This window comes from Antedon mediterranea, chromosome 4, assembly GCF_964355755.1.
Source record: "Antedon mediterranea chromosome 4, ecAntMedi1.1, whole genome shotgun sequence".
NCBI lineage: Eukaryota > Metazoa > Echinodermata > Crinoidea > Comatulida > Antedonidae > Antedon > Antedon mediterranea.
In genome coordinates this window covers 27,657,684-27,683,343 of record NC_092673.1, presented here as the reverse complement: position 1 = coordinate 27,683,343, position 25,660 = coordinate 27,657,684, and the positions used below count along the sequence as shown (strand labels likewise).

General features: G+C 36.4%; 3 protein-coding genes across 6 annotated transcripts; 1 reads left to right on the top strand and 2 right to left on the bottom strand.

Annotated features, from left to right (window-relative positions):
* The first annotated feature begins 1,737 nt into the window (after window positions 1-1,737).
* Window positions 1,738-7,580, top strand: LOC140047111 (PR domain zinc finger protein 12-like). Its single transcript, XM_072091934.1, has 5 exons — window positions 1,738-1,882; window positions 5,778-6,106; window positions 6,649-6,757; window positions 6,928-7,128; window positions 7,362-7,580. The coding sequence occupies exons 1-5, from the start codon at window positions 1,738-1,740 to the stop codon at window positions 7,508-7,510; spliced, it is 933 nt and encodes a 310-aa protein (XP_071948035.1). The 3' UTR covers window positions 7,511-7,580.
* A 599-nt stretch (window positions 7,581-8,179) lies between these two features.
* LOC140047109 (2-aminoadipate transaminase-like) lies at window positions 8,180-17,252 on the bottom strand. 2 transcript variants are annotated; one of them, XM_072091929.1, is made up of 10 exons: window positions 17,145-17,252; window positions 15,810-16,019; window positions 15,235-15,353; window positions 14,767-14,918; window positions 13,390-13,548; window positions 10,308-10,572; window positions 9,746-9,860; window positions 9,356-9,427; window positions 9,056-9,159; window positions 8,180-8,851 (listed from the first exon to the last, which is right to left on the bottom strand). In XM_072091929.1, the coding sequence occupies exons 2-10, from the start codon at window positions 15,981-15,983 to the stop codon at window positions 8,698-8,700; spliced, it is 1,314 nt and encodes a 437-aa protein (XP_071948030.1). In that variant the 5' UTR covers window positions 15,984-16,019; window positions 17,145-17,252; the 3' UTR covers window positions 8,180-8,697. The 2 variants fall into 2 exon arrangements, with proteins under 2 accessions (XP_071948030.1, XP_071948031.1); XM_072091930.1 differs by lacking the exon at window positions 15,810-16,019 and having other exon boundaries at window positions 17,145-17,247.
* Window positions 17,253-17,534: 282 nt separating this feature from the next.
* Window positions 17,535-25,538, bottom strand: LOC140047110 (uncharacterized). 3 transcript variants are annotated; one of them, XM_072091932.1, is made up of 10 exons: window positions 25,321-25,538; window positions 24,669-24,860; window positions 24,169-24,287; window positions 23,821-23,975; window positions 23,362-23,520; window positions 22,518-22,785; window positions 21,991-22,105; window positions 19,347-19,418; window positions 19,052-19,155; window positions 17,535-18,673 (listed from the first exon to the last, which is right to left on the bottom strand). In XM_072091932.1, the coding sequence occupies exons 2-10, from the start codon at window positions 24,837-24,839 to the stop codon at window positions 18,547-18,549; spliced, it is 1,290 nt and encodes a 429-aa protein (XP_071948033.1). In that variant the 5' UTR covers window positions 24,840-24,860; window positions 25,321-25,538; the 3' UTR covers window positions 17,535-18,546. The 3 variants fall into 3 exon arrangements, with proteins under 3 accessions (XP_071948033.1, XP_071948034.1, XP_071948032.1); XM_072091931.1 differs by having other exon boundaries at window positions 17,537-18,673; window positions 25,312-25,538; XM_072091933.1 differs by lacking the exon at window positions 19,347-19,418 and having other exon boundaries at window positions 25,312-25,538.
* Between the last annotated feature and the right edge of the window lie 122 nt (window positions 25,539-25,660).

Here is a 25,660-nt window from a genome sequence, read left to right as displayed (position 1 = left end):
TCTCTACATAGACACTTTTCTGGTTTACTAAGACCATATTTCATCACTCTCTTTTACACTGCAAATACCTTTTTTCGTTGAGGTGATTATGGTAATATTATTTCAGGTTTATTTATTAAAATTGTAAAGCTGAATTCTGGTATAAAGTGTATAAAATATCAAAATGTATAACTAACAAACATCAAAGACATAATGCAAAACAAAAGTTATCTAGAAGGGGCTGGACTAGAACGTACTGTTACCCTACAGGTTATATAACATATCAAAAGGATAAATAAATCATATTCATGTTAAAGTGTATCTTCGTGTACCATTATAAACAGTTTTATGAATCTTATTGTGCGTACGGATACTTAAATTATTCCAATAGAAGATGATGGAATCGAGATATTATACACTGTAGAGTATATACAATTATCTAATTGGCCTATAATTCCGCTGGTTATTACATATGTACATTTTTGATAATTGAATGAGAATATGGCCTTAGAAATACTTATTTTTTAACGTAATCAATAATCATCTTGTACTAAATCACTTTTAAACTACTCCATGATATGCTGTACGTCAATGATACAAGTATTATTTATGGTCTTTTGGTTTTTACACCATCAATAAAACAATAATTTTAGCGCAATCTGTTACTATATCTTGTCGATTTAATCAGGGCCTACGATTGAAAAAAAAAACAACTTTTTGTGTAAAAATAGTCTGTATTAAATCGATAATGATATTTGCGCTAAGATACGCAGTGTTTTCGAATTGTGCGTATGGCATACGTTTAAGGGTTTTACATCAACTTTATATTGGAAAAAAATAATTGCAATGACGTTATCTTGCTAATAAGAAGACATCTCAAGTGAAGAAAATGTTGGTATGACATTGTTGGATAAATCATTCGTTTTAATAACATCTGCCTGAATAAAATGTATAATGTAAATGCAACAAGTGTTTTGAATGGTTTCGTGTGGGTGGACTGTACTCATGTGTTGTTTTTTTTTTCTCGCGGCGCGGTTATGTCGTCAATAAGTCATTCTCCGTCCCCAATATTTCTCCTTTGTAAACGATTCCAACTAACAAGTTAGTAATCACTCTAACTTATCTAGTAGCCGCGCTTTGTTTAATCGCTGTCTTATTAAATATTTAACAAAGTATTTTATATTTCTGTGTTGTTGCTTGTAGGCTACGTGTAGTTGGTAACGTTGAACACACGTTAACCAAACCAGCTGCCACGAACTTTGTCAAACTTTGAGCGTGTGTTGGCGCACCATTTATCAGGCATTTATTTATATTAATTGAGTTTCCCTAGCTAGCATGCTCTTCACCTGTCAGTACAGCTTTACTTCTTTTCTTATGCATTGAAATTAATGACTCTGACGTTTGCGTCCTGACCAGATACACGCGGCACCCGCTAGAACAACTTGCAGGTGCACATCGCTTAGAGGTTTGAACTACAGGACAGGCGCAGCCACCGTGCTGCTGTTCTCCACGTTTTCATATCATAACAGACACTTGTCGTATTAAGATACACAAATTTAGTCAGCCTTTGTTCAACATTGCCTGATTGTTAAAAGAGTGTTTAGCTACTTCATTAGCAACTAATCAAATGCGATTTAGGACAATGTGGCGTTTGCCCGACAACATTCAACCACTTTGACTGCTGGCTATATATAAATGGCAAATTTCAACAAGTGTTTTAACAGTTCATCTATCGAGGTAGATACACGAAATTTAAAAATGTCCCAGTCTTCTTTACCGAGTAATTTGATTACAGCCGAGTTGCTGCGAAACGCGCTTTACGGTAAATGGTGTAACGTCGTTGGGGAGACGGTCACCCGGCAGACGAAACACAGTGCCAACGAAATCATCGAGAAAAAGAAAGGTAAACATAATTATTTTCATTAATTTACAGTTAAATATAGTCTGTGTAGACTCCCATAGCCATTATCAACAGATTATGTGATAAAAAGTTGAAATTTAACTCTAAAAACACAATTTATAAACAGCGCGTTTCGACAAGTTGTTCGGCATTTGTCGAAATTTCGACAAATTTCGACCTTTGTAATACGTCATTACGCATGTGCCAAGCATACGACACCAACGGCCCAGTATAACAAGACATCAAGTATATCTATCATGTGTTTATTACATAACTACTACATTAAACGATGTTTAGCTAAAATATCATAATAAATAACATTCAATTATGTAATATAATTTTAATAACTACTACTGGTTTCTTGTCGAGAATGTTTTTGACGAATAATACCGAATTAAACATAATATTATTATGAGTATATGTAACTATTATTCGAAATGATAATCGTAGGTATTTGGAAATATGTTGGACACTCTAAAATAGATAATATGTTATGTAAACAATGGAGAAGCAGAACGGCATGATAAACTACATACAACGCACGTGTGACGACCTCACAACTAATACCTAGCTATATAATAAATATAGGATAGCCGACCGACAACAGATGATTGTCGTAAACAGTGACAATTTAGGTACACGGAATCCAGGTAGGTCCTACACGTTTGGCGTAAAACGCAACCGGTGTGAACCCGGCGTAGTGAAACAATGCATAACCAATCTCGTGCGTTATTGCGCAAAGTGTTATCACGCGAGTTTGAAATGAACATATTGTGTCTTCATTAGCACTCTGGGCCTACGATGTAGGTATGTCAGTTGGCGGTACAATTCAGACAATATGTGAATGATTTAAAAGCAATGTTACGTTTGCACGTAGTTTATAGAGCTTATTTATCAACAATTGCTTTTCGTTTGTTAGGCCTAATCATGTTAACACATTTAAAGTAAGGTTATTAAATACGACTACAATCTCATAACATCCTTGTAAATTCATGGTTTTAAAATGTTACAAAAAGGAAAGAATGCCATAATATTAATATAGACATATACGTAGGCCTATAATGAAGCATATACGACAAATTTGCCATGTTAAATAGAAATATATACGCAATGTTATTCTATTGCTATAGGACTATTTAGAATTAAAATCATAATTTTTCTTAATTTTTTTGTTTAAGGCGGAGACAAAAGATGTACAGTAAAAAGCGCACTATAAGTAAATATTATAACCAAGGAATAATATAATAAACTCAATAAATAATATTTTTCATAATATGATGTACATTTCACAATAATACAATGTTAAACATGTTACTTGGTATACGTACATTATATAGGCTTTTAATTACGTACAATGAATAGACACAAAGCTGATGAAAATAGAAAAAAAAATTTAAAAAAGGTTCTTAGGCCTATTTCATGTGCACTTGCGGGGTAAAAAACGTACGTTATCAGGGTCAAAAACCGGCGTAAAGTACCAGCATATATAACAGTATCACAATAACAGTATTCTTTACAACGTTTGTATTCGCATTATGATATACTTTATTACTTTAAAAATAGAAATTTTTAAAAGTATTCAAACGTATCCAATATAATACTGCCAGCATCATATTTTTAATTTAGGATAATTAAACAAAAGCTGACCTATAAAAATGATGAGGAGGTCATTGACCTCTAGGACGATTACGATTATACCATCATCATCACCATCATCAACCGTCCGTAGGCCTATTCATTTACACGATTATTGATACTTAAAGATATATTGTCCCCTAAAAAAATTATTTTTTTTTCATATGCTTTTTTAATATGCCATTCTAATGTCACTTAATAGTTCACTGGATCGAAAAAATAATTATTTACCTGAAAAAAAAAATGTAATTAAAAAAAATAATAATGTCTGTCAAACAATGGTCTGATCTTCATGTTCATGTTTTTGCGGGACAATACATCTTTAATACCATTATTGTGAGAATTCGTTGGTTTAATTCAAGTGGTTGTAATCATTAATAGGCCTAATGATTATTATTTATATTTGTTAATTATTTATATTTATCAACATTTATTATCATTAACATCATAAATTTAATCATCCATAACAGCATATTCATTATCACTAAATCAAATTCCCACGATTTTAAAGGTATAATGTTAATCCCTCGTATTTCACATTCTGTCAGATCACATGATATGGCATTTTACATTGTATAAGTCTAAATAATGTTAGAACCAGACCATATTATTTACCTCATGACCTGACACACATTATATTATAGGCCTAACTACTATAGTTTAGTTGCCCAGACGTCGTATACGTACGTACGTACCCATTTTAATTGGTTTAAACTGAAAAAAAAAACTAGTCAGAAAAACCATTTATAAAACTTTATTTGTTGATTGAAAATAAATTAATTGGTTAATTACTAGAATATAAAGAACTTGGATCAATTTTCAAACTTGGTTTTAAGTAACTTGACTGATTGATGCAGGCAGAAAATGTTATAGCTCCTTGATTGATGTATACAATGAAAAATGTAAACACAACAATTACACAAACTTTCTTTGAAAAAAATCACAATGCAAAACGAGGACGGGTATGCATTAACGGGTCCTTTTTTTTATCATAGTTCTTACACCCTTTTACTGTAGAAAACACGAAAATGATAGCCTGAGGCTAACCCCAGTGAATGGCTTTTGAGCAGGAGGCTGCAGATCGACTTTCCGGGGGCTTTTGTAACTATTTGACCTCTCTTGTTTAAGACGTTATGTTAAAGCTTAAAGTAATTGTTAAGACCTATTAGTGAAACAATAGAAAATGGATACGGACAACTACTTAGTAGGATACTTAGTTACCGCTATTACACGACTGGTGTAGTTTTTTTACTCTACTAAAATGACTTTTGATGATTTAATATTACAGTTACTTTTACCGCTTCAGGGTGATATTATTTTCTTTTATGGCGAACAATACAATCAACGCTTTTAATGTTAGTATTGATGACCAAAAAGCGTTGTATTTTCGACAGGTTTTCTTCGATAAACACACCACAATGTAAGATCATTTTCTATAGGTCCATCAATCAGAATCGCCACATTAACTTTACCGCTAAATAACAGTTAATTTTAATTTCCGCTCTTGTTGCTAATTTGATACGTGAACTTGACGTTGTTGCATCGCGACGACCCATATGCTCACGTATGTTGGCTGGCATTGAATGACATATGTGTATTTTTTTAACTTTTAATTAAAACATTATAGCTGCTAGGCCTACTCTTTTATCACTGCGCTGGCGTTCATATATTACACGCTTGTTTAATTTTATTTATTTGCTTACTATGCAATGAATATAGGCATAAGTTACAGGTGGAGACGTTTTAGACCATTTTGTGCAATTCGATGAAACTTGGTTACACATAACTATAAATATGTCCATCATCGCGTACAACTAAGTGGATTTAGTCCATATAAACCGAAACAGGACGACTTAACCGAGAAATTGTATCAGAGATAATGAATATAGATTTGAATAAAAATATTAACAAAATGCAAACATGCCTAGTAAGCATATCTGCGGGCTTAAAACTTTCCGATTAGTTTTGCTTTCAATATAGAATGGTAGTTCAAACCAAAGCAAAACCAATTTTACTACTGTGTACTGAAAAATTGGTTTGTTTGTTCGCTGTCGTATCCGTTATCGTTTCCGTTAAATGTAATAGTAAATAATATATTCATTTCTTCAAAAATACACAAAATTTCAAAATATATAAAAACGACATAGTACGACGGGGTAGACAACAAGGTCCTAAGCCACTCATAGCCCATTTCTTTCGTTACTTTCAAGGATACAGTGCAGTTGTATATACAAGTTATCAATGCAATGTATTTACTTCACAGACTTGCCAGTACCGAACCAATTAAGTATTATGCCTAGCTCTCTACCGGGCTCCGATATCGGCATATTCTCAACAACATGGATAAAAGAAGGAACCGAAATGGGTCCATTCACGGGTAAGATAGTTTCCGCTGAAGACATGGACTTTATGACTGATAATCGCTATGCATGGGAGGTGTTTGACAGTGACGGTAACTTTGCTCACTATCTTGATGCGTCGGAGGAAACTTACGAGACCTGGATGTGTCACGTGAATTGTGCTCGTAACGAGAATGAACAGAACTTGGAGGTGTTCCAATTAGGAACCGAGATATATTACAGGGCTTTAAAAGTAAGTCGAAAACAGTTGCGTTTGGGGTCCAAGGGAGAGCTAGCATTACTAAGGCAATCTAACAAACAGGACACTGAGCTTGCTTTGCAAAGATAGGAACTCGTAACAATCATTTGATTTTATGTCTGGCTGCGACAAATACAGTACTGTAATATGTACTTTTGTGTTAAGATCGCATCGTCTTGCAGCCATAGATAAACTCTTTGATCTCATCATCCTGTTGTTAGATTTCCTTGCCATTACGAACTACATTTTCATATCTATTTTATATATTAATAGACTAAAGCAATCTATTTTGAAGGTCATATTGTCACATTTGTTATAATTGTTGTTTCTGCATAGGAGAAACGAATTATTTTGGAGCTCCTCGTTAAAAAAAATCATAGACCCACCACTATGTGTGGCACGAGTTAGCTACTACTCGTACAATACATGAGAACCAATTTATCCGATGGTTAGGCTTAACAATAGACAGTAGTAAAACTGTACTTACAGATATTTAGGCACGATATAACTTTTGTTTTGTCTGCTTGTCTTTATAGGCAATCCCTCCAAACCAAGAATTACTCGTCTATTACGGTAACTTTTACGAAACGTTTCTCGGCATCCCGTTGTCACCGACATCAACCGAAGAACACAAACAAATAAACGGTAAGTTTTAGTAATAATAATAAATCAATTTAAATAACAAATAAGTGAATAATCATACATATCTGTCTTATATGGTTGTATTTGTTAATCAAGCATTCAATATTTGAATAAAGTGCACTACATACATACATAAATAACAGATTACTTACCGAAACACAATGTTTTTACAGAAGACTTGAACGTAACAAAGATTCCCGCCTTGCCATCTTGTCGTCTGCACTGTGTCGTCTGTCACAGAGGCTTCAACTCACGTAGTAACCTCCGTTCGCATATGCGCATACACACGCTTGAAAAGCCGTTTGCGTGTAGATTTTGTGAGCGTCGATTCAGCCAATCGTCGACGTTGAGGAACCACATTCGTTTACATACAGGTAAATATGTTAATTAATGTGATTCATGTCACGTGTTTTCATTATCCAAGTTTGTTTATTATAATATTAGAGTAGCCAACGTTTCATTGCCATTCGTAATATGTTCGTATTTTGTTTGTATCTTATTTCTATCAATGAATGATCGTAATCGTTATTTTTGTGTGACGTCATGTTCGATACACAAATCAAATCACGTGACACGTTATAAATTCTAAACAATTCTTACGTTTCAGGTGAGAAGCCATACAAATGCTTGGTCTGCGAAAGTGCCTATTCACAATTAGCTGGACTAAGGGCCCACCAGAAGAGCGCTCGTCACAGGCCATCAACAACTTCATCGACCTGCATCGCACAAACTCCGATGCAGACCTCGTTGACATGAGCGGCCTAAGCGATATCTGACCACAATAAATGCTGCATCGTAAATATTAATGTACAGAGAAAATAGAATAGCTGAGCCAAAGTAAATACAACTTGTTGACCATTAATGCTATAACATAAAATAACCACATTGTTGCTAATTTCTTGACGGTCGGATCGAACAATTTTGTGTGCCGGTAAAGAGGGCGCTCTACAAAATTGGTAAAACTCAAACCAGTTGAATTGATTATTGTCCGAAATATTGTAAAAGTACTAGACAAAATTAGCCCAGAAAAGTAGCAATAACTAAGCACAAGTCATTAGTAAGTCTGTATATTAATTAAAATCTTCAGTTGTTTCCCCTACCGTCACTTAATGTAAATGGCTTCAATCGGAAAAGGTCGATATGATTATGAAGGGAGGGAAAGGGAAGGTGGGGTTTGGGATCATTTTGGTCGATGCTGGAAAAGATTACACAAGCATTCTCTTTGAACGAAAATGAGTGTGTGTGGGAGGTGGGATCTGGGGTGGTCGTGCCGATAATATGTACATTATGCAAGTTGTTGTATATAGGCGTGCGTTTCTACGTGTCCGAAACACCAATCAAAAGCGATGGATTATTCAAACCGTCGCTTGAAATTGGTGGGAATCATGGGAACCAAATTTAAAAAGTGCACATGAATATAATTGATTGTGTTTTTCAAATCTGTTTATTATTTGTGATTTATAATATTATGCTCCATGCTGTATGCTATGGTAATATTTCTATTATTGCATGCGCAGTTCAATACATTCCATTTGCAGTATTTTGTAAGATAAATAAATAATTGATTTTCACCTGTGCTTGTTATATTTGTCTATATCATCACATTTTATCATTTTAATGCTTATACTAAACTTGTAAGGTGTTCATTATAACATGATTACATAGGATAAAAGTAATATCTTGATGATCCCATATATTTACGATTACGGTTGAAACAGAAATATTAAAAGACGCTTTACTGTAAAACTTTAACATTAAAATTAATTAATGACAACAAAACAAGCGGCCCGACATTTCAAGAACAACTGACTTAAACTCTGTCCAAATATGGTAGAGAAATGTCCAAATATGGTAGTGATATGACATCACCATGTCTATATAATATGGCCACATCACATTTTTTGTCACATAAAGTCACATTACCGACGGAACAAGGACCATGTTTAATTTGTATCTGCCTTGTCCACATTCTTTACCGCCGTTAGACGAACTTCAATTTCTTCGAGTAGTTTGGTAGCGGCTGTAACTAGCTCTGCTGCAGAATAGTACATGAAGCAAATGCGTATACAATTCTGACATCTACCAGGCACGGAGCACCTAAAATGGAAATAAGTTATCCCGTGTCTAGATGTAGCGCTATTTTTTAAAACAATTAAGGCCCGAGACAAGTGCGTTAACCACCAAGCTACAGATGCACTATACACGTCAAGTAGGCCTAAATGATCTCAAAGTAACATTGAAAGTTAATTAAGTGGATTCTCGTTTGTTTCTTTAGCACTTGCTTAAAAAATCAACACTTACTTTACTCCGTGATGGAATGATATGTTGTGATTTTTCAAACAACACTCGTGTAACTCTGGGATGTCAACCGAACCTGGCAATTCTATCCACATGAAATAACCACCCTGCAATATTATAAATAAAATGAATAATCTACTCAATCTTGGCTGCTCACAATTGATCGCAATACAATGACGTAAGCGCGCCACTTGCCTTGCGCGGGAAAACTCTTTCGCAATTGCGAAAGACAGCCTAATAATGTTTATCATTGTGAAAGAAATACGAAAAAGATATATTCAATAATTTCTATAAAAAAGTTACCGTTGGTATGCTGAATTTTACGCCTTCTGGGCAGCGTTCACGAAAAACACCAAGGATAGCGTCAAGTTTCTCCTACAAACAAAAAATCAACAACAATTAGATATGGGCCTAACAAGAACATATTCGAACATTTTCTGCACACACAACTGAATTCAGATTTGAAGTATTTAGTCCTACTTGTTTCATCTAAAAAGTAATTAAAGTGTTTTTATCGTCCCCAAGCTTAACTAGAAACTGAGAAAATTTGGAGTAGGGCTACATGTAGGCCATTGGACCCACTCGGTAACCAGCAGTGCAGTGTCGATCCCATTTAGGGATGGTATAGTGTGGCACGGCATATGGTACTGGATAGCGTGTGGTGTTTAGAAGGTTGACCCGTAATATACGTACCTTACCTCTGCTCCTAACCATTAGCAAATGATCGCTGAACAAATCTGTATTCAATGAACTTGCAACTATCCCGGATGTGTAATGGTTCATAGAACCTCCACCTTGTATACGTCCGCTAGAAAACACCAAGTTAAACCTGTGTTCAAACTGAGCCAGGATTTTCAGTCGTAGCCGAAAAAGACGTTACGTCGTCTTTCGATCACATATCTATTTTCCAATAACTTTTCACGCCCATTAACAACAATAAATCTGTATTCACACTGTTTTCGTTTCACAGAACGAGACGGTGCATTTTAGTTAAACAATGTATATATACAGGGATTAATTATACGGCGCCGTCTTCCGTTTGTGTGTGTGAACTCCCATATTCTATATCACTATTGTTAATATTATAAATTTGGAATTAAAATGGCAATTAAGTTTGTGTGAAAAAATTTAATACAGAATTTTCACTATACAAACAATTAGACCTTCATTCACACGTTGTACTTAAAACCATAATGTATTTCTAGGACATTACAATAACTGTGTTCTCGAAATATTAACAAAGACTGTTTCTTACTCCAACAGCAGTTGATTAATGACAACCTTTGGAGCTTCAAACCAACCAAGCCGGAGACCCGGTGCTAGTACTTTAGAAAAGCTACCGTTTGATACAACATTGCCGAAATAATCATCGTCTGCTTTCACGTCGTACTGAAAAAGTCTTGGTGGCGCTCTCTTGAATGCGTTTCCATTTTTTTCAAAGCAAAGTAAGTTGTAAACGTCATCGCAAATAATCAAAATGTTGTTGTCTCGGGCTAGTCTTATTAACGCCTTGCATTTTTCTGAAAGAAATCAATTTCGTAATACGCGGTTACATTAAAGCTCGTTCCCACTAGTGCACGTAGGGTGTAATTTTGGTTCCCACTAGCGACAACGTAACGCAACCTTCGCAACGTAAGAAAATGCCCTTCTAAAAATTGTGTTTGCCCCCGCCTGCGGGAAATCAAACATGCGGTGATTGCAGCACTGTTGCGTCGTCGGTTCCTTCCCACTTGTGATTATGCAATACTATGGAACGCCGTTTACGCAACATTTCAATGATATGAATTTTATGACGCGATATGTGAATGAAATGCATCGATATGAATTGAATGGCGCGATATATGAATGAAATGTTTTGAATTGAATGCTTTGAATTGAATGTTTTGAATGAAATGTTTTGAATGAAATGTTTTGAATGAAATGTTTTGAATAAATTGTTTTGAATGCAATGTTTTGAATGAAATGTTTTGAATGAAATGTTTTGAATTAAATGTTTTAAATGAAATGTTTTGAATGAAATGTTTGAATTGAATTGAAAATCAAACTATTGGCGGCGTATGTCATTCCCGCTCGCGATTTTTTTTTAACCTCTTAATAGGCCTAAGCATGGGTACCCTCATCTCCTTTCAACGCTGTCATCAATATGAATCCTTTACAGAGACTCCCTAACAGACCTGAAACATTGGAATACATATTTCCGAACCCAGGTCTGTTAGGATTCTCTGTAAAGGCAGCGTGGAAGAAAGGAGATGAGGGTACCCAGGCTTAGGCCTAAGAGGTTGAGAAAATAATCGCGAGCGAGAATGACATACGCCACCAATAGTTTGACTTTTCAATTCAATTCAAACATTTCATTCAAAACATTTCATTTAAAACATTTCATTTAAAACATTTCATTCAAAACATTTCATTCAAAACATTTCATTCAAAACATTTCATTCAAAACATTTCATTCAAAATATTCAATTCAAAGCATTCAATTCAAAACATTTCATTCATATATCGCACCATTTAATTCATATCGATGCATTTCATTCACATATCGCGTCATAAAATTCATATCATCGAAATGTTGCGTAAACGGCGTTCCATACTATACAGCACTTTGCGTCAATACGTCGCTGCGTCAGTGGTGGCGCCAGCGGGGGGGGGGGGGGGCTACGGGGGCTCTAGTCCCCTCGTCGGGGAGCCTAGCCCCCCCGTCGGGGAACACGGGTACTTTTTGTCGGGGAATATAATATACAGTAAAAAATGTTCGCGTTCACTTCATATAGCTTCAGCGCCTAGAAAACCACGACGTTCCATTGACCGTGAGAGTACATCAGAGGGCTATTATGCACTTTTATGCATTCATTTATTGCCAGCGATCTAACTTACAATACTACTAAACATTAGCTAGGTACGCACTTGTCTGGCGGTATCCCTTTGTACGAATCGTTCAACGTTGGGTCGACACGCTTACGCGTGATATCAAGCTCCATCCAGGGACCAAAATGTGTAATGTAGTTATTTTCCAGGCGAAGTTTACCGGCGGTTACCGAAGGGAACACGGGTACTTTTTGTCGGGGAATATAATATACAGTAAAAAGCGTTCGCGTTCACTTCGTAGCTAGCTTCAGCGCCTAGAAAACCACGACGTTTCATTGACCGTGAGAGTACGTCAGAGTGATATTATGCACTTTATATGCAATCATTATTGCCAGCGATCTAACTTACTACTAAACAATAGCTAGGTTCGCACTTGTCTGTCGGTATCCCTTTGTACGAATCGTTCAACGTTGGGTCGAAACGCGTGATATCATGTTCCATCCAGGGACCAAAATGTGTACTGTAGTTATTTTCCAGGCGAAGTTTACTGACGGTTACGTCGTGTACTGCGTCGACGTACGCTACACTACAGCAGCAAAAACGAATTATGTTAATTGTCCGTATGTTCACCAATTTTTTAATTTACAAGTAACCTTCTCTGTACCGTGGGGCACCTAAAATAAATTTTTCATCCATTACTAAACAAAAAAACATGCCATTTTCGCTTAGCCAACATCTTATTATAGCTAAGTTATTACATTTTCAATGTCCTGTATGTCATGAATTTCTCAACTCTCGGAAGTCCAGATGGTACGCACGCATACACTTGGGAGGAATAAACTTATTTCCCCGACTGAAAAAGGTCTACGCTTGCGTTTTTTAAGCCTCTAGGCCTGATTTTTCCAAAGTATAAAATGCAATTTTTGAAGACCTGCAGCTCTAGTTTTAAACAGTTTCTTAGCTCAGCCCCAACAATAAAGCTGGTAATATTTTGAAGTACAAGAAGTGCATTTTCCGGGACCTAACATCTCTATTTTTCAAACATTTCTTAGCTCAGTCACAACCATGATAGGGACTTATATATTTTGTTTCATGTTTTGAAGTATAATAAGTCCAATTTCCGGGACCTCCAACTCTATTTTTCTAAATTTTCTCTGAAATTTTATTTTTTAAATTGAAAAATATGGATTGAAACAGTCATCGCGCATCGTTTTTTTGCACGCAGTATTTTATTTATGCATTATAAAAAATGGAAAAAATGGCTACCCTAAATCTGATTAAAATGACCTCAAATGACGCTAGAACGCGTTGCTTCCGGGGGCTTCGCCCCCTGGACCCCCACCGGGGGCCCTTGGCGGCCCCCTGGCCCCCAGCCTAGTGATGCTCGCTTCGCTCGCATAGCCCCCTCGTCGGGGAATGTAGCCCCCGCGTCGGGAAGATCCTGGCGCCACCCCTGCGCTACGTCCTAGGGGAATCACGATACGATAGATGACAAAATAGTCTAAATACAGGTATGACGTCAGGCCTACCTTTAGAATAACATATTCCAGTAGGATTGTGGTATACGGTCATCAGGTACATGCACGCCCAGAATGGTCGTTGATCAGTTGGCTGAAAATCTAGCGGCCTTTTTCCTTTCACCTCTTTCTCAAGCATCTCAACTTCTATCCCGTCATCAACAAGTGGAACTATGAAACAATAATATACAAAAACACCAAAATGTATAAAGCGTGGTTCCCACTAGAACGTAAGGCAACGTAACGTAGCGACGTATCGACGCAAAGTGATGTATTGCGCAATCACAAGTGGGAACCGACGACGCAACAGTGCAGCAAAAATCGCATGTTTGATTTCACGCAGGCGGGGGGAAACACAATTATTGGAAGGGCATTTTCTTACGTTGCGTAGCATGCGTTACGTTGCGTCGCTTGTGGGAAACAATTAACACAGACGAGCGGTAACGGTAGTACAAATAGAATCTATGTTATTCATTATGACTATTTACACACGACGCGGAGCGGACAGGCGGGCGGTTTCCGCTCAGGACAGATACAGATTCTACGTGGGACAAGCTACGGGTTTCCGCTAGCTTGGTTCCCACTAGAACGTAACGCAAGGACGTAAACGCAACGCAAGCGTTTTAACCAATGACGACAAGCGAAGTTATAGACAGTTAGCAATCACAAGCGAATAAGCCATCGCTTGTGATTGGTCAATTCACTTGCGTTGCGTTACGTCCTTGCGTTGCGTCGCTAGTGAGAACCACGCTTTACCGTTACCGCTCGTCTGTGTAAATTGGCCTTAAAAGATAAACAAGATTGACAAATAGGAGTCTTGGGAGAGACAGAACAGTAGTACAGGGAGTATAGTTTAATTGGTCAAATGCTGTGCCTTAAAGCGTGGTTCCCACTAGCGACGCAGCGTAACGCAACCTACGCAACGTAAGAAAATGCCCTTCCGATAATTGTGTTTGCTCCCGCCTGCGTGAAATCAAACCTGCGACTTTACAGCACTGTTCCGTCGTCGGTTCACACTTGTGATTTACGCAATACAGCACCTTGCGTCAATACGTCGCTGCGTTACGTTGCGTTCTATTGGGAACCACGCTTTATGCTTGGTTCCAACTAGAGACGCAACACAAGAACGTAATGCAACGTAAGTGAGTTGACCAACCACAAGCGATGGATTATTCAAACTATCGCTTGTCATTGGTAAACACGCATGCTTTGCGTGTACCTCCTTGCGTTGCGTCCTAGTGGGAACATTACGTCAGCGAAAATTTGACCAATAGTATTGCGTTTTTTTCGAGTCATGATTATGCTCATTGCGTCATTCAAATAAAGCAACCATAATTTCTAATCCGATCTTTACAGGTCGACGTTGTATGTTAAGTTTAGGCTACTTACTGGGTACAACCGTAAGTCCATAACCTCTCACGATCTGATTGACCCGGAAGAAAGTAGGATCTTCAACAAAGATGACGTCACCAGCATTGAAGAAGATACTCACTAGAATAGACAGGCCAATCGTAGCGCCACAGGTAGTAAATATGGATTCACTGAAATTATAGAAGACACAACATCGTCAGTGACGACACCAAGTGAAGCGCGCGTACTTTGATATCAATATTTGTACACGCGCGTATTGTTGGTCACTGTCGTATAATGTGTGCACGTAACAATTTGCTTCACGATTATTGGGTAAATAACAACTAAGCATGAATTGATATTGTCCAACAATGGTTTACTGTTTGGTCGGAACGGTATTTATACTTGATGTCACTGTGTGGGGAGCTTTGCATTAATTATAGATGAACTCTCTAAATAAAAAGTTTCGTAAAAACTTTTCCATTTTAAATCATTAAGGTAACTTACGGATCTACGCTGTCCTGATAGTGACTTGAGAGGAATTTGGCAACATTTGTCCGGTAGTCTGGATCTCCTAAAGAACTGCCATACTGCAACAAGTCAGCATCGCCAGATATTTCTTGTTGCTGTTGATTGGAAATTAGATGTTACTTGTGGTATGGTTGGGCTTGAGCAAGTGTTGGTTTTCACAAGAAAAGTTCTAGGGCGCCATAACATTGGCCCAATCTAACAACAGGACATTCAGTTCGCCTTGCAAAATAAGAACTCGTAAAAGTCCTTTGATCTTATGTTTGGCTGCGACAAATACCAAACAGTACTGTATTTATTAATGGTCGTGGAACACGCAGCCATAAATAAACCCTTTAATATCCGGAGCTTAGCATCCTAGTTGTTAGATTGTTAGTTTGTTCCACCAGACTTAACTTGTGTTTTCAACTTAAGTACTCAGATACTATGAAATGCCATGTTTGCCAAATATTACCATTATTAAATAAAACATATGTTCATTTCATAAGCAAGTTCAACACAGAGCCCACCCAATTATACATATCGGGATCACTGTTATCTCTTAATAATCTTACTAATCTAATTTCTGTAGACTTCCTCATGAGCTTAGCTGCAGATAGGAGGATATCGACTGAAGGTCCGCCCATGTCTAACGAATATCTTCCCTCGCCAATTGCCGAAATCTCATAATATTTGTGTTTGTAATAGCCGTAATAATCCTCCTCCTTTGTGCGGAATTTGGTAGCCATCTTCTTTGAGGAAGGTTATATCCAGAGAGTTCAGTACTGTAAGATAAAATACTTTGCATTTACTCCAGTGGACCGTTCGCTTCGTCAAGTATGACTGACTCGTAATTATTTCTAAAGCTTGGTTCCCACTAGAACGTAACGCAAGGACGTAAACGCAACGCAAGCGTTTTAACCAATGACAAGCGAAGTTATAGACAGCAATCACAAGCGAATAAGCCATCGCTTGTGATTGGTAAATTCACTTGCGTTGCGTTACGTCCTTGCGTTGTGTCGCTAGTGGGAACCACGCTTAATGTAGGCAAACTGCCAAGGATAATGATAATTCATCATTCACTGTGTCCTTCTGAAAGATGGCAAACCTGTTCACAGGAAAAACTATAAATACAGTTGCCGACATCACTCAGTCGGGAGTATTCCTTTCCTTCTGACTGGATCTGATCAGGACCCTGTGATCGGTAGGCAGGCCACGAAGCTACATCTTAAATTCGATGCACATTATTTGCCAATGTAGTATACAGTAGGCCTAGTACATAATATAACTACGCAATGTTTTTCATAGGCCTAGGATAGTTAGAAAATAATAATTATAACAGGACGTCTCATAATATTCTAAGCTTCAATCATCAGAATTACAGAATGGATGCCGAATATTCGTTGAGCTTAGATTATTAAGCATTTCTTATACATACTAATGGTTATAAACTAATATTTTCGGTAGAATGCAACCGCGCCAAAAAGCTTTGCGCGTCATAGGAAGTACATTGTTATCTTAATAGTTTTACAATGACTTATGCCTACGGGTAGCCCTGGAGTATCATTTGTATTTCACGATTATCCTATTCGTGTCGCTAACTTCAATTCGAGCATTCAGCTTAGGCCTACTTGGTACATACTATTATTTTTAGGAATGAAATTAAATAGGCAATGAATTCATAGACCTACATTTTAAGACAATGAAATGTCTGATTTTATACCATTTACAAATTATTAGGGTAGTGGCCTTACAACAATGTCACTGCAACGCCTTTCTTTCTTTTATTTACCCACAAATATAAAGTATATACATTGTAACATAAATAAATCAATAATCAAGAGAAGGGCTAAAAATAGTTAAAACTAATCAAGTTCAGCCCCTTAATATTGATAAATAACTAACCTTACCTTACACGTTAAATACATACACGAAATATAGACATATATGCACACACCAGGGTAATTCAATAAAAATTCCACCCGTTAAAACAGGAAAGTGAATTTAAATGCCAAACGAATTAATTATGAACCGTATTTGCATTATATCATAACTACGCCCTTTTCCCGCTGCATGTATTCGGTCCAGCAGTTTCGCATAATAATACGTCATGCCAGACGAACGACAACTTAGTTTGGAACTGCACATTTGAAAAGCTATAACGGTGATTTAGCTTTCTTGTAGCTCGGCATTGTTTTTGTTTTACAATTCGGGTATTATATATTTACTGATCAAATACAAAACACAGGCAAACAAATATTCTGTTTCTTATTACCCTTTAAATGATTTTTATTTTTAATTTGACATTTACAGTAAACCTACAAGTGATATTGTAATATTTTTATTAATTTTATTTAAATTTCTTTCATTGTGTGTTGAACAAAATAAATTAACAAACATTATACTGGTTTGGTTTTAAAGAAGTTAGGTGATCGGAGGACGGCACCGTTAAAGAAAAATCGTATAATGTCAATGCAACGTTACTTCTATTAAAAGTGCATTTACACCGGTCCCGATTCACGATGATCGGAGGACGGCACCGTTAAAGAAAAATCGTATAGTGTCAATGTAACGTTACTTCTATTTTATTTCCACATACTACTGTTAAGATATGTGCGTGCACAAATCGTTAAGCTAATAAGCACCCTTGAAAATAATAAATATTGGCCAACAAAAATAAAAGCAATTTAAGAGTAAATAAGTAAATAAATATATAATTGAATTAATAATAACAAATTTGAATTGAATATATTATATTATACTCTTATGCAGACATTTGTTTAGAAAAAATAATATATCGTGGAGAGGAGTTTTTTTTCATACAGTTGCTAACGACGTAGCGGCGAAGTTGTCTTAAATATACGTGTACGTACGTACTCATAGACCACCCTCGTAACATATTGTTGACATAAAACTAAAGTTAATAATCCTAATATAATAATGTGCGCTATAGAGTATTTATCGTTGGTATGTATAATCTCACTTATTTATAACGTACTATAATTTAATCATTTAAGCGATGAAATACCAACCACCTCCAGGAGGTTAGCGAACAGGATGGGAATTTCTGCGAGAATATTAATTTTTTTATAGTAAAAAAAATGAGCTAGACAATGTATTCTCGTCGTCTTGTTTTAAACATAAATATGGCATGTAAAATAATATATATATAAATACATTGCAACTCGATTGCTTTTAAAACAGTTAAAACAATAAAATGATTTCGAATATCGAAAGGTCTCACAGTAGTCAGCAGTAATAATAAAAACGTAAAATATGAAACTGATTTTCATTACGTTACGTCATATCATTCTATTGTGCGTTCAGACGTGAATCAAGTTCACATAGTAGCGTTCGGACGCCTTTAACCAGCTCATCAACAGGGTAGTACATAAAACATATACGGATACAGTTCTGCCAATTGCCTGCCGTTGAGCATCTGTAAAGATAACATTATTTATTTCAACAAAGCTAACTATTATCAGTATTTGTACGCGTACATAACATGCTATTTATATCCAGCTTTAAGCGTGGTTCCCACTAGCGATCTGCTGCATTGCGTAATCACAAGTGGAAACCGACGACGCAACAATACTGCAAACACCGCAGGTTTTATTTTTACGCAGGCGGGGGGGGGGGGGGAGGGGGAACACAATTATTGAAGGGGAATTTTCTTCCGTTGCGTCGGTAGTGGGAACCCAGCTTTAGTTAGAAATCTGACAAATCAAAAGCCACAGTTTGAATGATCCGTCGCTTGTGATTGGTCGATCAAATTACTTTGTGCGTCGTATATGTTCCTGTACAAAATGTTTCTTACGTTACTCCATGAGTGAATGATATGTTGTGTTTTCTTTTACAAACATCACCGAATGCTTGAACATCAAACGAACTTGGTAACTCAAACCACATAAAATATCCACCCTGAAAATAAAATAATACAAATTAGTAAGGCATAGTCGTTTTTAGATAATCCATTATGCACCATATGGAAAAATGTAGTGAATCATCACAGGAGGGGATGTATCTTCACCCTTCCCCCGCCCACCCCTTCGTCAGAAGATTCGGGTTTGAAACAACCTCTACCAAGCATTCTTGTGTTGACTGTCGCTTACCTCTGGTATCTTGTATTTAACCGTTTTAGGACAACATTTTGTAACTACATCTGCAACAGCGTCCAGTTTTCTCTAAAATGAAATAAACACAGTGACAAGAAATCGCCATTGTAACGTGCGCATGCGAGTAGGTCTACACATTCATTTAGACTAGAAAAAAAGTAGTGAGCCCTCTAGCGGTCATTTGTGATTTCTGAGATTCATCGAAGCGCGACAACATCACCCGGAAATGATGTGAATTAAAAATTTTAATAGGGTTAAACTCTTTTAACCAATTGAAAGCCTTAAATTATAGTTCCTTATGAATAATTCATGACAATAATTAAAGCAAGGGTTGAAGAAGCATGTGACTTGGTTTTTGGAACAGGATAGCAGTTATGATCGTGTCAGGTAATCATTGAATTTGCTCTTCTTTTTGTTAAATTTTATACGGTTTTTATCAATAATAATATTGTACATTTTTACGAGACCATAAAAAAATTCCTCAATTTTTGAGTAAACGAGTGACTAAATAAAAAGTTACTATGTAATGTAAATATTCGTTTGACAAAAAATGGGCATGTTGATATTTTCAGGTATTTTTTAAATGGCGATTGAAATAGGTAAACAAATCACATGTATAACGGTGGTTTGTGCGAAGCTGGGCCTAGCCTTGATGGTCCAACGCGTACTGTGTGTTAATCAATGCGTATAGATACACACGTAGTCGTTTAGGCCAATTTTTTACATGTTTATTTATTAATATTAGGCCCCATTCTCATTTATTTTAATTAATGTACTGAATGTACCACACTTTACAACTCTATATAAATTAGATTTTGTACTTGTATTAAATTCAAACGTTTTATGGGATTTAAAACATTAAGCTAGGCCTTGTAGTAGGCCTAGGACCACATTTTAGGTTTTTCAGCCTAATTTATCATGCAGTATACCTCTAGCCCATCTTTCAAATACATATTTAAATTAAGATACTTTTTATATTTCTATATTTTTTATAGGATCTGACTCCAGAAAACATTTGCATCACTTGAAAGCGGCTATTTATGGACAGCATGTTGACATTCAAAAAAATTTGACCAGCTCTTATTAATTAAATGTCTTTTAAATTAAAGGTTTTCATTATAATGAAATGTACGGTGACAGAAATTTAAATGATTCTCATAATTGAGGTTTCTCATAGATTTAATATTGAAGGTAAATAAATAAAGCTGTTTGTTATTCTTGCCTTTAGAAATAAACATGTTGTTAGTACTATATTATTAGGCCTAGGCCATTATACAAATTAAAACTAAAAAATACAATAATCATATTTAAGGCCTACACAGCAGTACCTTACTTGATTTGATTTTTTTTCAAATATTTAATTGATGAAATAAATGAGTTTGACTTTTCAATTAGTTGCCATTTTATTAGTTTCTGTGTGTTTTTATTTATATTCTTAAAATAATTGTATACAACAACTTTAAAGTATTACGAAGAAGTGATCAAATTAAAGTAGGCCTATTTGTATGTTATTGTCACTTAAAATTATGCAGTTAAAGTATTTGATTTTAGGGTGACAGAAACGGTTAGGCAAGAAAAGAAATAAATTTGGGAATTTTGTTATGCGGTAAAAACAATTAAACATAATTTACCCCTAATGCATGTAAATGTAGAAAACATTGCTTATGTTAGCGCGACCGAAACTCGCTACTGGGAATAGAGCCTGCAAAAGCGACGCGTACACACCTACTCGGGCACCGGCGGAGCGCGATCGATAGTAAATATACCCGATTTCAAATGATCATAAAATTCTTTTAAAAAATATCAACATTTTGATTTTTTGAGGATTAAAAGTAAAGATATTGAAATTTAACATGCTATTTACAAATATGTATTTAAAAATTCGGAAACAATTTTAGCGTGATATTAAAACAAACTTTTTAGAGTTCCGCGATTTCCTACGCAGGATTTGTTTGTTTTCATTGTTAATGGGCGAATGTTACCTAAACTAGAATCGTTATAAATCTTTTAAATTTGTATTATAAGTAATTTCTTTAGTATTCTTAGTAACATCGAATGTCTCTAATTAACTAGCAGTTATTTATACTAACTATTGTTCAATAATAAGCGTGTATGAAGTGAAAATCTATAGTAATAATGTTCTTAGTCAGTTCGTCTCGCTCGCGTGAAGTCTTCGGGTTTCCCAATACAATTCTCAGCGGTAAGATAGGCTCGCGCTAATGTTTAAATCAAAAGCGCTCTCAAAACACTTTTTGTCCAAAATTCGCAATATGACGCGAGTGTGTCTATTTTGGTTTCTCGAACCAGTTGAGTGGTTCAACTTGGTTGCGACACATTGAAACATGTGGACCTTTCAATTATTCTACGACCTAGTAAAGTCATTGCACGCTGTATATGCGGGAATGCTGGGATGTATAATTCCTCACTGTATTCGTTGAATGTAATTACCCAGTCGTTGTAATGGTTATTGAGAATTGGCGGTAACCGAGCAATGGCGGTAACCGAGCAATGGCGGTAAGGAGATAATAAAATAGGAGATAATGAACAAGAAGATACAGAGAATAAGCAAGAACATTATGTGAAGTGGATGAAGTGGATAAAGTGGAGTTGTGGAACGAATGAGAAGAACATAATGTTATACCTTTCCTTCGTTTTTTACCATCAATAAGTAGTTGTTGAATAACTCTGTATTTAGTGAGCATGCAACAATGCCGGACGTGTAATGGTTCAATGCACCTCCACCAATTAAGCAGCCACTGTAAGAACAGATATGTATCATTATGTTTACTATACGTATGTACGATTATGTTTGGTTCCCAAATTGACCAATCACAAGTTAAAGTTGAAAAAATTCATTGCTTGTGATTGGTCAATTCGCTTACGTTGCGGTTAACGTCCAAAAATGTCCTCATGTCACATGCGCAAAGTTTTTTTTATTCAATCTTATCTCAATTTTACGAGTGGTCCATCCATTCAGCCGAAGCTGATCATTAGTGACCCTCACAAAAATACAACATGACAAGACATAAATATGAAACAAATAAAATTATATTAAATTTATAAAGATTAACAAAAAAATATAAATAAACATGACGTAATTTCCGGGCAGGTCATAGGCTAGGTCTGCGAAAATCAAGGTTTCCTATTATTACAAAGACATTGACTCACTTCATGAGAAGTTTACTGAGCACAACTAGGGGTGCTTCAATCCACCCCAAACGAAGACCCGGTCCGAGAACTTTGGAAAAGCTACCATTTGACACAACATTGCCGAAATAATCTTCGTCTGATTTGACATCGTATTGCAGAAGCCTTGGCGGCGCTCTTTCAAAGTCATCACCGTCGTTCTTGTTTAGGCATAGTAAATTGTAAACATCATCGCAAATGATCATAATATTGTTTTTCCGAGCAAGTTTCAGGAGTTTTTCGCATTTTTCTGAAATAAAAAAGGATTTAATTTCATTTAGAAACCAATAAACACATCTGAATCCCCATGAATAAAGGTTGTTATAACTACGTAGATGAAGTGTGTCACACCCAAATCGGCCGGCTTTTTTAAATCCGTTTAATTGCTCTTTTGTTTGCTTCCCCATAATGACGAACAATTAAATTTATTTTGATTTATGGTTAATCAATTTACGTTAATTGAAAACAATTATACCTATATTGATTAGGCCGAGGAAGGAAAAGGCCTCAAAACACCTAGCTGGCAATATCAGCGGTACCCGCCATGTGAGTGTGTGGCAGGCTAAAATCAAGTCATGTTTTTAGATAAAATATATTTGTTTATAGTATTTATCCGATGAGATAACTTATTGATATTGTTCTAGCCATAAACTACTTAAAACATATCGTATGCCTAATAATTTAATTAAAATCGACAGAAGAAAAACCCGAACTATTTTTGCAGTGGCGGAATGCTTTTGGCCACCAATTTAGAGCCAAAACTGGTCCGACACGACCGATTTTGGCCCCAGATCATGTTTTCAGTGACAACTCTGTTAATATCTACCTTTAGAATAGCATATTCCAGTAGGGTTTTGATAGACGGTGATAGCATACATCAGAGCCCAGAAAGGTCGTTCAGTAGTTGGCCGGAAATCTTTCGGCCGTCTAACTTCGATTTCCTTCGTCAAAATCTCCAAATTTATACCATCGTCAGTAAATGGAACTATTTATATAACAAAAAATCATTATTGGTCATTTGGAATTATTGTATAAGCTCTGTCTACACTATCAAACTTGCCCAAATATGGTAGTGATATGACATCACATTTGTTTGTTACATAAAGTTTGATAGTGTAGACAGAGCTTTAGTGATTAATCAGCAGAAAAGAGCGCAGGGCGTTAATTCAAACGCAGTTTAGCCGCACAACAAACTTTTCTGGTACGTGTATATAGGAGCATTTAGGCCTACTTATTCCCGACACGATACCCCCTGATCTACTTCCTGGCGACTGATGTAACTTACTTGGTACGGTCTTGAGCCCTAAGTCAATACCAACGATCCGATTTACTTGAAAGTAAGTGGGGTCTTCAATGAAGATGTAGTCACCGGCATTGAAGAACGCACCAGCAAGTAGAGACAGGCCAGCCGTAGCACCGGAAGTAGTTAAAAGAGAAGACCTGGAAATCGAGCCCATTTTGAGTTTAAATTTGAATGCAGATTATACGCAACTTGTGTTCACAATTGTTTAGACTTAAACGTACAATATGCCCAAATATGGTATTAATACAACATCATCATGTCCATAAATGGGCACATCATTTGATAGTGTAAACAGAGCTTTATTTAAAGTAGGGCAAACATCTGACTTACCAGTGGACATCGTCATTATATTCTTCTGATAGAAGTTTAGCTACGTTTTTTCTGTAATCGGGATCACCCATCATACTCCCATACTGCAATAGGTCTCCATTGCCAGCTATTTCTTTTTCCTATAGGAATTAGAAAATATTATGTAATAAGGTTGATCGCAAACAGCTTGATTCCGCGAGGAACGTCATTGCACAATGTATGATGGGAAGGGTTTGGGAGCAAACGTCAAGACGTGCACGTACAACAAACAACAAATCACGTACGTACGCGTTGTGACGTTTGCTTCCAAACCCTTTCCACCATGCGTCGCGCATGCAATTTGCGATATACCTAGTAATATAGTCAGAGCATGGAGTTACTCGACCATGGCGAGTGTTAGCAACAAAACAAATTCACAAAACCACGATTTTTTACGATCGAGCGTAAAATGTGAGCGCTTGGAAAACGAACGCATAAACAAACACTTTATCGAGATCACATTTAAAAAATACGTTTCTTACTAGTCTCATCTGTGTTGATTTCAGCATAAATTGGGCTGAAGATCGAAGAACATCGACTCCTGGTGCACCCACATTTAGTGATATTTTATCGTCACCAATATCATGATCTTCATAATACGATGTGTGGTATAGATTATAGTCCCTATCCTCAACCTTGAATCCGTTCTCCATTTTGTCAAGGTTTAGAAAATTCTGGAAAAATCATTATGGAAAAAAGGGAATTAACCACAAAACACAAAAAAAAAGGAGAGGAAAATTATATAGACCTATGCATGCGTGACGGTGTATCCCGTACGTAAGGTGTACCGTTGTTTTTATTTATAGCAGATGGGGGGGGGGGGGGAAGGGGGCTTTGAAGTACAGCCTACTAACAACCTATTCACAACTGTACTGCAGATATTATATCTATCTCAATAAAATAGAGGCCTAGCCTTCACTTTTTAGAGTCCACAGTAGGCTACGATGCAAGCTGTGTTGTGTGTACAGACAGTATAGTAAACACAATCTTGCCTATACAAGGCCTACTACTAGGCGCTAAAACAAATCGTGTGAAAATTGGGGAAAATATAGACTTCGTAAATGAATAATTTGCAATTATGCCTCATTATTCAATTGAATAATATCTCAAAAGTAACTTACGCACCTTACTTACCACTCCGTATTCAAATAAAACGCCTAGTAGGCAAATAACACCTCATGCACACTGAACACTACTACTACTACTGGACTGCTCTACTCTACTCTATTATATTATTGAATATTGACCCCAGTTAGGAAGCGAACCCGATGAACCGTTCAATTGCATGCTTTGACATCGCCGTTAATAATTACGTCATAGTATACCGCCCCGTATACAGCCCATATTATAGAACATGCAGCACCCCCAAAGTTCACGCGCGCGTATTATTTTCATCAGCGTGTGTACGCGCGCGTGTACCATTACTAATGATTGTATGAACGCGGAAGTAACATTTGTTTTGTCTTTTCACCGT

Coding starts and splice junctions, on each gene's coding strand:
- LOC140047111 (XM_072091934.1), top strand. CDS start 1,738: ATGTCCCAGTCTTCTTTACCGAGTAATTTGATTACAGCCGAGTTGCTG. Junction 1,883..5,777: donor AATCATCGAGAAAAAGAAAG/GTAAACATAATT, acceptor TTTACTTCACAG/ACTTGCCAGTACCGAACCAA. Junction 6,107..6,648: donor TATATTACAGGGCTTTAAAA/GTAAGTCGAAAA, acceptor TTGTCTTTATAG/GCAATCCCTCCAAACCAAGA.
- LOC140047109 (XM_072091929.1), bottom strand. CDS start 15,983: ATGGCTACCAAATTCCGCACAAAGGAGGAGGATTATTACGGCTATTAC. Junction 13,549..14,766: donor TGGACTTACGGTTGTACCCA/GTAAGTAGCCTA, acceptor ATTGTTTCATAG/TTCCACTTGTTGATGACGGG. Junction 10,573..13,389: donor TGGAATATGTTATTCTAAAG/GTAGGCCTGACG, acceptor GATTTCTTTCAG/AAAAATGCAAGGCGTTAATA.
- LOC140047110 (XM_072091932.1), bottom strand. CDS start 24,839: ATGGAGAACGGATTCAAGGTTGAGGATAGGGACTATAATCTATACCAC. Junction 22,786..23,361: donor TGGAATATGCTATTCTAAAG/GTAGATATTAAC, acceptor TTTTTATTTCAG/AAAAATGCGAAAAACTCCTG. Junction 18,674..19,051: donor TCATTCACTCATGGAGTAAC/GTAAGAAACATT, acceptor TTATCTTTACAG/ATGCTCAACGGCAGGCAATT.